The following is a 14,297-nucleotide window of genomic DNA, read 5'->3' on the forward strand; positions in this document are numbered from 1 at the left end:
ATTCCCAATAGGGGGTGTACAGGAGGCAGCAGATCAATGATTCTCCCTCATCATTGATGTTTCTTTTCTTCTCCCTCTCTGAAATCAATAAAAATATATTTTAAAAAATTTTAACTGGTAAACTGGGATGCCTCAGAGCCTGCAGCACGCCTTTAGACATTGACTCCTGCTCTGCTTAGCCAATCTTCACCTCCCAGCCACATTCCCTTCCCTGTGTCCACAACCTAAGTAATATCAAACATGTACTGGGCATTTAGTATGTACCAGGTAATTTAAATGCGTTTCCTCATTTAAATCTCAAAACTATCTTATGAAGTAGATATTATTAATATTTCCTGGAAAATTGCTGATGGTCGCACGTACCAGAGCTAGAACTCAAATTCAGGTGTGGTAGGCAGATTTCTAAGATGGCCCCCCAAAGATCCTGAGTCCTGGTGGTATTCATGTTCTTATGTAATCCCCTTCCCTTGAGTGTGACTTGCTTCTGATAAATAGAATACAGCACAAATGAGGGGATGTCACTTCTGTGATTAGGTTACCATAGATGAAGTCTTCCATCTCACTAGCAGACACTATTGCCTTCTTAGCTTGCGTACTTCAATGAAGCAAACTGCTGTTGTGGAAAGGCCCACATGACAAGGAGCTGAGACCAGCCAATAGCTGATAAGAAATTGAAGCTCTCAGTCCAACAGCCCAGGAGGAATTGAGTCTTGCCAACAATAACATGAGTGAGCTTGACAGTGGATTCTTTTGTAGTCAGGCTGATACTTTGATTTCAGCCTGTAGGAAACCTTGAATCAGAGGATCCAGTTAAGCTGTACCAAGATTGCTGACCCACAGAAACTGCGATAATAAGTGTTGTTTTAAGCCACTAAAATTTGGGGCAATTTGTTTCATGATAATAGATAATACATCAAGTGAATCTGATTTGTTCCAAAGTTCATGCTCTTTACAATTTTATTAGATTACTAGAGGTCCGGTGCACAAATTTGTGCACCAGTGGGGTTCCTTGGCCTGGCATGCGGGATCGGGCCGAAACCGGCTCTCCGACATCCCCTGAGGGGTCCTGGGTTGTGAGAGGGTGCGAGCCAGGCCTAGTGACCCCACTGGTGCACAGTCGGGGCTGGGGAGGGATGCTGGAGGTTGGCCTGCCAGGGAGGGGCAGCGGCATGTCCAGCCCATCTCACTCAGTCCCGATTGCCCGGACCCCAGCATCAAGCTAACCTACTGATCAGAGCATATGCCCCCTGGTGGTCAGTGCACGTCATAGCAAGCACTTGAGCAGCCTTAGCATATCATTAGCATATTATGCTTCGATTGGTTGAATGGCTGACCGGTCGATCGAACACTTAGCATATTAGACTTTTATTATATAGGATTTCCCAATATTCTACACTGTTTCCAAGTGTAGAGTGACTTTCCATTTTTTGTTGGATGGCTTCTGCATCCCCCAGGAGAATCCCTGGTTCCAGAGTCCAGAAGTTTAACACTTTTTTTTTAGTTTCATGCTCTTGTGGTTTACAAAAGCTGGGCAAAATAGCTAGATATTCCAACCTCCAGCAGCACAGAGAATGCCCATCGTCTTAGGGTCAGGCGTTTCTGTTGATGAGGCTGCCTGAGTTGCCCTGCTTAAGATGTTTCTGTGTATTGCTGCAAATCTGAATACACAGTGGAAAGATCAAGTCTTCTCCTTTCCTTCTTCAAGCTTCTAGTGTTAGTCTCTTATAGCACTTATTCCAGTGAGAGGAATCGTATGGTAGCTAGGCTTGCTTTTGGAAGGCAAAAACCCTGGTAGATTGGCAGACCCTGCCTGGGTCTGGCAGGAAGAATCCTATGGGGCTGAGAGCTTGCAAACACTGAAACTTGAGCTGGGCTAATGAGGCCTTAGAAAGCACATAGTCTAATGGTGGTAAAACCTGGCATCGCATTAGAATCATCTGGGGAGCTTTTTGTGTGTGTGACCATGGATACCTTACTATCAAATTCTTGCTTATTTTTTTAAATTTTTTATTGTTGACACTATTACAGGTGTCTCCCATTTCCCCCGCTTTTGCCACCCCTACCCACCTCCTACCACCCCTCCCCTGGCCTTCACCACTGATTTGTCTGTGGGCTATGTATATCATTTTCGGAGCTTTTAAAAAATAGGATGCCCCAAACCAATTAAATCAGAATTTTGGGGTGGTTGGGTATTGTACATCATACCATGTGTCTTCTGCTTTCTGCTCTGGCCTTTTTCACTTCCATCGCATGTGCATACATGCATCTTCTTGCCCGAAGTCCTCAGCGTAAAAAGCCTATCTTCCCTCCATCCTCCAATCAGTAGGTATTTATGGACTAGTTACTGGATACTTGGCACTATTCAGACACTAGAGACACAAACAGAGAGCATGAAAAAAAGATATAGATAACTGAGGGCTCCAGATATTTAACTTCATGCTCACTCATGTTCTCCCCTTCCCCTGGCTGCCATCGTTGCTAATTTAAAAACTTCTGTGCTGGCCCTAGCCAGCTTGGCTCAGTGGATAGAGCGTTGGCCTGAGGACTGAAGGGTCCCGGGTTCGATTCCAGCCAAGGGCACATGCCTGGTTTGCGGGCTCGATCCCCAGTAGGGGGCGTGCAGGAGGCAGCCGATCGATGATTCTCTCTCATCATTGATGTTTCTCTCTCTCTCCCCTCTCCCTTCCTCTCTGAAATCAATAAAGAAATATATTTTAAAAAAATAAAAACTTCCGTGCTGTGTGGTACAATCTCATCAAATGATTACAGGTAAGTAAGTACTTCATCAGCTAATAGACCCTTTAAGGAAGTCCAGTGGAAATCTTCAATGAAAAGAATCCGTTTTCGGCTGGAAGCCCGCCCACGAGGGAAGAGCCGAGGGCTTCCATTGCTAACCACACACAGGTGAGAAGCCCGCCCCGCTCCGCCAGAAGCCTCCTTAGTGGCCATCAGCTTCGCACGCTTAGAAGGCAGAGGGAGGCTCCGCCCCCTACGTCTCGTGTGGGGGCGGGGTTGGGGGACTGGGCGTGAGCTGATTGGCTGGGAGGCGGGGCGCCGCGGGTGGTTCTGTCCGGCGCTCGCTCGGATCCCGGTGGGGTGGAGTGGAGGGAGGGAGTCCCGGTCGCTCCTTTCTCCCAGCGATGGCGCCGTGGTGCCGCGCCCAGTACCCCGCCGGCCGGCCGGTACTCACGATTATCGAGAACCCCCTCAGGCGGTGAGACTGGGAGCGGGTCCGAGGGAGCGGCAGAGCGCTGCCTGCCACGGGGACCATGAGGAGCGGCCAGACCCGTGGGGCGGATTGCGGGAGCAGCCGCGGCACCTGCTGAAAGGAAAGAGGGTGCGGCGGCGCGGCGGCGGCTCGCCCGCACCTCGGCCATGTCTCTGCTCTGCGTGCGCGGTGAGTGCACGCACCGAGGGGCTGGGGTCGGGTAGGGCGGGGGCGCTGAGCGGTCCCCACACGCCTCCAGTGGACGTCGGGTTACCATCCTTTCCAAACTTCACTTCCCGTCTGCGCCTCGGGGGACAATTATGTGAACTTACTGACAAGCATTTGGAGAGTTCTGCCCACTCCTGTCTGTCCTCACGCTCCTGCGAAGGGACTGCTACCTCTCCCTGCCAGTGGCCATGTGACAGGCCCAGATCCTATTAAGCAAACAGCGCCCGGCACTCTCCCCAATGAGAGTGGACCGAGGACGGAAGGAGACCGGGATGGCTGGTGTCTGTCCATAGTGGGCAGCCTCCCATTCTTCTTCCCTTCCTCCTCCCTGCACTGTTAAACTACAGTCGGCTTCGTAGCAGGTTCTTCTTCTTCTTCTTTTTAAATCTTTGAATACGTTATGGGACAGCTGTCACATCCCTTCTCCTGTCGTATTTCTGGGCTTGCACTCCTCTATTGCCTGTCGTGTCCCCTGCTCCTTCCCTGTAATCTAGGATAAGGGTTAGTGTTATGTTCGACTTGCAAAGGTGTGTTGGATTCTCCTTCCCGAGCAGAGCATAGGAAGTGATTGATTAATTGATGGATTTACTTTGCTTCTGTCACTGTAACTAAAGATGAAGGGCCTTTATTGCTTCTTCACTGAGGACACTGGCTCCATCCATCTAAGAAGGTATTTTAAGGCAAGAGTTTTGGGGTTCATGTGAAGCGAGGTGCATGGACTAAGCTCCAGGAGGGTAGAGACTAATTTCCTCACAGGTGTTTGTATTCTCTGTGCCTGACATAGAAGCTCTAAGATGGTTTTTGAATGGATGCAAGGACTACGGTTTTAGAGATGATCTGATCAGAAAAAGCAGGGTTTGGATTACCTGTTGAATTTGATCGTGGGAAATTGAAGTTACAGCCTGTTATACCTGTGCTGAACGAGATAGGATAAGGTGGCTTGTGAGTGCGAGAGTGGATTTATCCGTAAGAGCTTTTGGCTGAATCTTTTATTGGAGAGTTAGAGTTCACGTTTCTTTGGGCTCTGTGGATTAGAAGCATTGTTTGTGATCTCTCTGATAACTGTTTTCTCTCAGCTGCTGGCAAACGGAACTGCTCTTCTCTTTTCACTTGCACTGTTTTGTTAAACCTGCATTAACCCAAAATGGATTTGGCTATTTCCGGGGATTATGAGGCACACAGAATTTTCTCCTTTCACGGTTGATTTTTCATTAATGAGAATTTTGCTTTGCTTTTAGTAAGACATTTCTCTCAGCAGCTGGGAATCTATTCTTTTAGATCCCTGCTGTTGAGTAGCAGGATTTGGGAGAGGTTGGGTTTTGCAATGTCTCTTGAACAGTTTAAAGCTCTGCCTCATCATATTACAGAGCTAGCCTTTATGAAAGAGTCTTTAGGCAGGAGCAATAGTAAACCAAAAATTCCTATTTAATTGAATTTAAATCACCTCAGAGACAGAGCAGCTGTTGTTTTTATTTGTTGTAATATTGGGCAGCATTCATGCCTAGAAATTCTGCTGGTTAACATCTTAACCTTTTAATGTTCATTAGACAAATTCCTGTCTTTTTGACCCTGGGGTATTGGAGGGAGAGTAGCAGGTCATTGTCTTTTGAATGGAGATCCTAAAGATGATTAATTACTGAAAGAAGCAGCTACTTTGATTAGAAGTATTCATGTTAAGTGGCAAATTATTCATTCTGGGGAAACCTACAAAAATGGATGAAAATAAATCTTTCTAAAATGACATTTTGGCAGTTAAGAATGTTGTTCATGTTCTGAAAGAAGCCTGTGTGATGATATTGTAGAACAACTCAATTTCTGTTCATCTTAGAGTAGAATTGAATTAGAAACTTTTTCATTGAAGTAAAATTTCAGTCATTGATTTGATTTGGAAATTGGCAAACTGATACTGATTTTAATCACTCTGACCATCTCAACTAACAGTTCATTTTCTTTTTCTTTTTTTGTTAATCCTCACCCGAAGATATTTTCCCATTGATTTTTAGAGATAGTGGAAAGGAAGGGGAGAGACAGAAAGAGAGAGAAACATCAATGTGAGAGACATATTGATTGATTGCCTCCTGCATGCAGCCCTGGCCTGGGAGGAGCCTGCAACTAAGGTATGTGCCCTTGACTGCAGTTAAACCTGGGACCCTTTGTCTGCAGGCCGACGCTCTACCTACTGAGCCAAACCAGCTAGGGCTCAATTTCTTGAACTAACCCTTTAGTTATGTAGGTTAAGGGCTCACAATACAAGTAGTATGACTCCAGCTCTCCCTTTTGGCTCTATGTTATTGCCTATCCTTATATAGGTACTTTGCTCTAGTGCTAACTTGGTTCATTCCTGTCTCTGCCCTGTTCTGTATTTGTACCCCCAAAATTGTTTTCTTTCTGTATTTTCTGCTTATCATAAATGTATGCTTCCTTTCCCAGCTTACAGTCTGCAACGTTTGTTGAAAATTTCCTCAACTCCTCAGTCATCTTTCTTTTTTACACTCTTTAAACTCTTAAAACAAATCACTTATGATCTGAATAGTGTCAATAATTTGGCAATGGATTGTAAACAGCCTGGCACCTAGTCTTGAATTGTTATACTCATGGTGACCCAGACAAAGGGGATACTAGCACTGGTCAGATAAGATCTGGAATTTTTGTGTTCAGTGGGTTATTGATTCTAAGAGGCACATTGAAAAACTAGAATTTCTTCAGAGGAGAATAATTAGAATAATGAAGGGTGTAGAAGCCATTTTAGGAATTGAGAGGTTTAGTTTTGAAAAGATCCAAGAGGACCAAAACCGGTTTGGCTCAGTGGATAGAGCGTCAGCTTGTGGACTGAAAGGTCCCAGGTTCGATTCCGGTCAAGGGCATGTACCTGGGTTGCGGGCAAATCCGCAGTAGGAGATGTGCAGGAGGCAGCTGATCAATGTTTCTCTCTCATCGATGTTTCTGGCTCTCTATCTCTCTTCCTTCCTCTCTGTAAAAAATCAATAAAATATATATATTTTTTATTTTTTTTAAATTAAATCTTTATTGTTCAGATTATTACATTTGTTCCTCTTTTTTCCCCCCCATAACTCCCCTCCTCCCAGTTCCCGCCCCACCCTCTGCCCTCACTCCCCACCCACTGTCCTCATCCATAGGTCCACGATTTTTGTCCAGTCTCTTCCCGCATCTCCCACACCCCTTTCCCCCCCAAGAATAATCAGTCCATTCCCTTTCTATGTCCCTGATTCTATTATAATCACCAGTTCATTCTGTTCATCAGATTATTTATTCACTTGATTCTTAGATTCACTTGTTGATAGATGCATATTTGTTGTTCATAATTTGTATCTTTACCTTTTTCTTCTTCTTCCTCTTCTTAAAGGATACCTTTCAGCATTTCATATAATCCTGGTTTGGTGGTGATGAACTCCTTTAGCTTTTCCTTATCTGTGAAGCTCTTTATCTGACCTTCAATTCTGAATGATAGCTTTGCTGGATAAAGTAATCTTGGTTGTAGGTTCTTGGTATTCATCACTTTGAATATTTCTTGCCACTCCCTTCTGGCCTGCAAAGTTTCTGTTGAGAAATCAGCTGACAGTCGTATGGGTATTCCCTTGTAGGTAACTGAGTTTCTTTCTCGTGCTGTTTTTAAGATTCTCTCTTTATCTTTTGCTCTTGGCATTTTAATTATGATGTGTCTTGGTGTGGTCCTCTTTGGATTCCTTTTGTTTGGGGTTCTCTGTGCTTCCTGGACTTGTAAGTCTATTTCTTTCACCAGGTAGGGGAAGTTTTCTGTCATTATTTCTTCAAATAGGTTTTCAATATCTTGCTCTCTCTCATCTTCTGGCACCCCTATAATTCGGATGTTGGTACGCTTAAAGCTGTCCCAGAGGCTCCTTACACTATCTTCATATTTTCGGATTCTTTTTTCCTTTTGCTTTTCTGGTTGGGTGTTTTTTGCTTCTTCACATTTCAAATCTTTGACTTGATTCTTGCGCTCCTCTGGTCTGCTGTTGGGAGTCTGTATAATATTCTTTATTTCAGTCAGTGTATGCTTAATTTCTAGTTGGTTCTTTATCATAACATTGAGGGTCTCATTAGATTTCTTGTAGATCTCATTAAGTTTATCGGCGACTTCTAAACAGTTCTTGAGAGACCTTAAAAGTGTGGTTCTGAACTCTATATCTTCCATTGACAATTTTGTCCTGTTTCTTTGTCTCCGCATTTTGTTATCAAAAATCAATAAAATATATTAAAAAAAAAAAGATCCAAGAGGGAAAGGCTCATTATAGTAGATGAAAATCATTTAAAAAAACTGTTGATCAGGAGGACAGAACTGGGACAAGTCAACTAATGATTGAAAACTGTAGGAAATTAGATATTAACTTAATGTAAGGAAGAACTTTAACAATTAGGATTGTTCTTAAATGGAATGGACTACTTATGAGGATCTTTTGACATAGGTTTCTTTAAACAGAAATTGAATGAGTGGTAAAAGTGTTCTAAAAGGGATATCTATGTTGAGTGGGAGGCTAGACTTGAAGAATTTTAAGAAACCAACCTTTTATAGAACTTACTTAATCTTTCTGCAAATATTTAGCACAATTTTCCTCAGAATAGTGATGTCATTTTGCTTCCATGGGTGCCAGTACCACTTTAGCAACTCCAGTAAACTAAATCAAGAATTTTCTTTAACTTTTGTTGTCTTGATGTTCATGACTAGTTTCTACAAATTATAAGCATTTTGAGAATTGAGTCTTTCCATATTTCTTTGTAATTGCCACTTGGTTTATAATTGAGCCATGGCTTTTCCTCCTCTAATTTGAACCAGAAGTGATCACACTTGACTTGTTAAAAAAATCAAAAACAAAAAATAGCCTGGCCGCTTGGCTCAGTGATTGAGCGTCCACCTACGAACCAGGAAGTCACTGTTCGATCTCTGGTCAGGGCACATGCCCGGGAAGTGGGTTCAATCCCCAGTGTGGGTTGTGCAGGAGGCAGCCAATCAATTATTCTCTCTCCCTCTCTGAAATCAATAAAGAATATTTAAAAAACCCACAAAAACTTAATGATATATGTTCCTATAAGCTTATGTGAGTCTAAATCATTCTTTTTAGTCCTAGCCAGGTGGCTCAGTTGCTTAGAGCGTCGTCTCATACACCAAAAGGTTTTGGGTTCAATTCCTGGTTAAGGCACATACCCTAGTTGTGGGTTAGATCAAGGGTCAGGGTGCATATGGGATGCAACTGGTTGATATTTCTCTCTTACATCCATGTTTCTCTTTTTCCCTCTCTTTCTCCCCCTCTCTCTTCCTCTCTCTCTCTAAAATCAATAAAAACATTTTATTTTCTTTAGCATACATTTAAAAATATTTTTTTTCCCGCCGAAACCGGTTTGGCTCAGTGGTTAGAGCGTCGGCCTGCGGACTGAAAGGTCCCAGGTTCGATTCTGGTCAAGGGCATGTACCTGGGTTGCGGGCATATCCCCAGTAGTAGATGTGCAGGAGGCAGCTGATCGATGTTTCTCTCTCATCGATGTTTCTAACTCTCTATCTCTCTCCCTTCCTCTCTGTAAAAAATCAATAAAATATATTAAAAAATATTTTTATTGATTTCAGAGAGGAAGAGAGAGAGAGAGAACCATCAATGATGAGAGAGAATCATTGATTAGCTGCCTCCTGCATGCCCCCCACTAGGGACTGAGCCCAAATTGGGCATGTGCCCAGACTGGGAATCAAATCATGACCTCCTGGTTCATAGGTCAACACTCAAGCACTGAGCACTGGCCGGGCTCTCTAGCATACTTTATTGTAAGAATATAATATGTAATATATATAGCATACAACATATTTATTAATTGACTGTTTGTTATTGGTAAGGCTTCCACTCAATGGTAGGATATTAGTAGTTAAGTTTGGGGGAGTAAAAAATTAAATGTGGATTTTTGATTATGGGAGTGGGGTCCAATGCCCCTAATCCCTGAGTCATTCAAGGGTCAACTGTATTTTGGTTTACTGTCACTGTGGAAAGTAGGAATAGTAATGATTTTAGAATTTAGATTTTAGAGTCAAGTGCTTCTCATTTCCTCCCCATTATTGTCTTCTACCTCAGGTAACTCCTTGCTGCTGGGTTTACATCACATTATAGTCCCTGCCCTTACAAGCAGATTGCTGCTGGGTTCCTTTTGCTTAGCTGTGGCATCAGGAAGTTGATTGTGCCTTGTCTGAGCTAGGCAGCAGTGAAGGGGGAAAACACCAATTTCCTTTGTCATAGATAGCTGTTGTCATAAATGATTCTCTTCCTTATAAGAAGGACATTCTGTAATTGCTTAGTTTTGAAAAGAGGAATTTCTGGTGGTTGCACTCTTTAGGCCAGTAGGCTGAGTTTTTCTCCTATTTTACCTGTGGTATATATTTTAGACTTTGCTATGTGAGTTTGTTTAAAGTTTGGGCTGAGTATCATTAGTAAATATTTGTTGAGGACCTTCTCTGTACCTGTTTATGATACATATCTATATAATAGATAAGAGCCCAGGAAATCTAAATATTTTTTTAAAATATGTTTTTATTGATTTTAGAGAGAGAGGAAGGGAAAGGGAGAGAGACAGAGAAACACCGATGAGAGAGAAGCATCAATCTGTTGCCTCCTGCATACCCCCTCCAGGGGACCGAGCTTGGAACCTGGGCATGTGCCTGACCATGAATCAAACTGGGGACCTTTTGCTGCATGGGACAACCCTCAACTAATTGAGCCACACCGGCGAGGGCTAAGTAGGTTTTAAAACATCTCATTTCTTATATAAACCCAGAATCCATTAGGAATGTTAGGTCTGACATGGGATAAGCAGAATAAGTTAAGGTTCTCTTGGAGTAGAAAAACACTATGCTATTATTTTCTAATTTTTATTTTTTTTAATTTTTTAAAAAATATATTTTATTGATTTTTTACAGAGAGGAAGGGATAGAGATAGAGAGTTAGAAACATCGATGAGAGAGAAACATCGACCAGCCGCCTCCTGCACATCTCCCACTGGGTATGTGCCCGCAACCAAGGTACATGCCCTTGACCAGAATCGAACCTGGGACCTTTCAGTCCGCAGGCTGACGCTCTGTCCACTGAGCCAAACCGGTTTTGGCTAATTTTTAAAGTATGATTCTTTAAGTTTGAGGAGTGTTTTATACATACTTTCTGTTGTTATTGGTAAGGCTTCCACTCAATGGTAGGCTTTTATTAAAAATCAGAGAAGATTTGCTATTTGTATATTAAAGTTTTTTTATTCACTATTACATATATAAAGAAAAGTACACATATCTTAAGTGTAAGCCTCACCACATTATCACAAAGTGAACACGTTCATGTGACTACCACCTAGGACAGCGGTTCTCAACCTGTGGGTCGCGACCCCTTTGGGGGTCGAACGACCCTTTCACAGGGGACACCTAAGACCATCGGAAAACACATATATAATTACATATTGTTTTTGTGATTAATCACTATGCTTTAGTTATGTTCAATTTGTACAATGAAAATACATCCTGCATATCAGACATTTACATTATGATTCATAACAGTAGTAAAATGACAGTTATGAAGTAGCAACGAAAATAATTTTATGGTTGGGGGTCACCACAACATGAGGAGCTGTATTAAAGGGTCGCGGCATTAGGAAGGTTGAGAACCACTGACCTAGGACAAGAAACGGAACACTACTAGCAACCCCAGAAGCCCAGCTAATCCTTCCTCTCAGTCATCACTCCCTCCCACTTTCCCAAAGGTCACATTATCTGACCACAGAATAGTTTTAGTGTTTCTTAAATTAATGAACTTCATTCTTTTTCTATTTTTAAATTTATTCGGGTGACATTAGTTAATAGGGTCATATAGGTTTCAAGTATACATTACTATGATACATGATCTGTATATTGCATTGTGCACCCTCAACCCATAGTCAAATCATCTTCCGTCACCATAAATTTGATCCCTTTACCCTGCACCCTCCCTTCCTTCTATAACCACCAGACTGTTATCTGTCTGTGTCTCTGAGTTTCAATTTTATATAGCACTAAACTACCCACTGAACTTGTGAGAGGCCTATGGCATCAAAGGAAAAAAAGTGAAGAGGGCTTTTTTTTGCTAGTGATAAAATATGTGGTAAAATATGACAGAAGAGAGTTTGTGCTAGGATATATATATACTTTTTTTTCCTCCTAAATAATCATATAAATAGAAAAAAGCAATTTTTAGTCATTAGGAAATAGATTTTCAAAAAGAAAAATCTTTTTTTTCTTCTCTCCCCTATTGCTGCTTCTGTTTCTTCTGTTTCTCGGCATTAAGTAAGTACTTATGTAGGACTGTGAGAACAGATAGGCCTGTGGATTGTAATTTTCATGGATTGGGCTGGTAATTTCTTTTGTAGCTGTTTGCTTTATTAATTTCTATAATGTTTTACTGTGAGTGATGTTGAGAGGAAAGAGACCAGAGGTCAGCAAGTGAGGAAGATCTGCCTATCAACTAAGGAGGGGCTGGCATTTGGACAGTGGGAAGATAATTGCTTTTATATGAGTCAGAGTGTGATAAAGATGATTCAATCAAAGGGCTAGCTTACCTATATGATTTCTATCTATTATTATGAGCCAAATTTTTAGAGCTTTCATCTGCAAAAGGGAAAAGGAAATTTGCTTGCCAAGGAGAAGGGTATTTCAGAGAGGAAGGGAGAAGGACAGAGAGATAGAAACATCAATGAGAATCATTGATTGGCTGCCTCCTGCACGCCCCCTACTGGGGACTGAGCCCACAACCTGAGCATGTGCCCTTGACTGGAATTGAACCTGGGACCTTTCAGTCTGCAGGCCGAGGCTCTATCCACTGAGCCAAACCAGCCAGAGCTGCTTTTGTAATCTTAAACTTTTCCATCTATCTGATCATATTCTCCAGTCTGTTTTTCTAGCTCCTACTCTCACTATACTTTAGTACCGTGATATAGGGTAGATGTTAAAAGCTTTCGTTTTAGACAGACCTGAGTTGGTAATATATCAGCTCCACTTTTGAGTTACTTAACTTAATTGAATCTTAATTTCCACATCTTTAATATTTATGCATCCATTTAAAAGCCCTAGCTGGCTTTTCTCAGTGGTTAGAGCGTCAGCCTGAAGACTGAGGGGTCTCGGGTTCGATTCCAATCAAGGGCACATACCTTATTTGCAGGCTTGTTCCCCGACCCTGGTCAGAGTGCGTGCAGGAGGCAATTGATTGATGTGTCTCTTCTTACATCAATGTCTCTCTCTCTCTCTCTGTCTCTCCCCTTCCCTTCCAGTCTCTCTAAAAAAAAAAATCTATGGAAAAAAATATCCTTGGGTGAGGATTAATAAAATAAGAGCTTAATAAATACTTTTTGTTGTTGCTGTTAATCTGTAAGATAAATTACATATAAGATATGTTGAGTTGAAAGTATCAATAATCTTGTTGCAGATGACCCTTGAAAATGGTACCTGAAAATGTAGGTCTATGGCTTAGAAGTCTGTGTTAGAGATAAATCTTTGGGAGTTGAAGGTGTTTGATAGTAAACACATTAGCTTGAATAAATTTGCTGATAGAGGGTTAAAGAGGAGAAAAATGAGCGAATGCTATAGCTAAAGGAATGAGCAGAAGAGTTGATAGATGTGGTCAGAACTGTAGGAAAATGGAGAATTCTGTGTCTGTCAGAAGCTTAAATTAGAGGTAGTTTCAGGAAGGAATTATCAGATGAAAGAGATTAATGATACTGGTTGTGGATAAAAAAAACAGCAGGGTTATTGAGCAGTTTCATTAGAGGAGTGTGAGTGTAGGCAGCATATTGCAGTGGTTTGAGGAGTACCAGGTGTACCGGTTAATAATGCGGATTTTGTAATCAAAGAAAACACGATAATTTCAAGAGAAACATTAGAAGTGCTTTATTCAAAGTAATGTCCTTCGCTAGCGACACATTTCCCCCATCTTTCAGGTAATTTGTGAATACTGTCCCAATAGAACTTTTCTTGTTTTGAGGCAAACCATTCAGAGACCCAATTTTCCACTTCTTTGTACGTTTTGAAGTGCTGCTCAGAAAGTGCAGAAAGTGCGTGTGCCATCGATCAGAACAAGTGGTAATCTGAAGGAGCGAGATCTGGTGAATATAGCGGGTGGGTTAATACTTCCCAGGCAAGATCTTTTAACGTGTTTTTAACTGGTTTTGAAGTGTGTGATGGTGCGTCATCATGAAGCAAAATTACTTTGCCGTGTCTTCTGGCCCATTCTGGTGGTTTTACGATCAAAGCATGGCTCAAATCGATTATTTGTTGTCACTAGCAATCAGTATTAACGGTTTCACCTGGTTTTAGAAGCTCATAGTACACCACACCTTCCTGATCCCACCAAACGCAGAGCATTGTCTTTCCGAAGTGATTTGGCCTTGCAGTCGATGTTGATGGTTGACCTGCATCAACCCATGATTTCATGCGTTTGGGATTCTCAAAATAAATCCACTTTTCATCGCCATTCACAATTCAATGCAAAAAAGACTTCCTTTCGTGCCATTGAAGCAACATTTTACTGATGATTTTTCGGTTTTCCATTTGTCTTTCATTCAGTTGATGTGGCACCCATTTTCCTTCCTTTAAAATCTTTCCCATTGCTTGCAAACAATCGGAAATTGTTTGCCGAGCAACATTTAATCTTTCTGCAAGTTGTTTTTGAGTTTGACATGCATCTTCATCCAATCATGCTTGTAATTGTTGGTCTTCAAACTTTTTCAGTTGACCTGGATGTTCTTTGTCTTTCACATCGAAATCATCACTTTTAAAGCGTTTAAACCAGCGTTCACAAGTATCTTGAGATGGAGCATGTTCACCATAAGCTTCCCGAAG

At 41.9% G+C, this 14,297-nt stretch overlaps 1 protein-coding gene across 9 annotated transcripts in view; it reads left to right on the forward strand.

The window, feature by feature from the left end:
* Positions 1-14,297, forward strand: part of UNC13B (unc-13 homolog B) — a 159,804-nt gene that overhangs the window by 1,900 nt on the left and 143,607 nt on the right. For 6 of the 9 annotated variants that reach the window (XM_059657250.1, XM_059657253.1, XM_059657254.1 and 3 more), the window contains exon 1: positions 3,078-3,397. The exons of 1 other annotated variant lie outside the window; for it this stretch is intronic. In XM_059657250.1, the coding sequence (XP_059513233.1) occupies positions 3,376-3,397 (22 nt within the window). In that variant the 5' untranslated portion in view covers positions 3,078-3,375. Of the gene's footprint in view, positions 1-3,068; positions 3,398-14,297 lie in introns of those variants that run through there. 2 more of the 9 variants (XM_059657259.1, XM_059657256.1) reach the window with 2 other exon arrangements.

The sequence above is a fragment of the Myotis daubentonii genome, chromosome 11, assembly GCF_963259705.1.
Source record: "Myotis daubentonii chromosome 11, mMyoDau2.1, whole genome shotgun sequence".
In the NCBI taxonomy this organism is placed as follows: Eukaryota; Metazoa; Chordata; class Mammalia; order Chiroptera; family Vespertilionidae; genus Myotis; species Myotis daubentonii.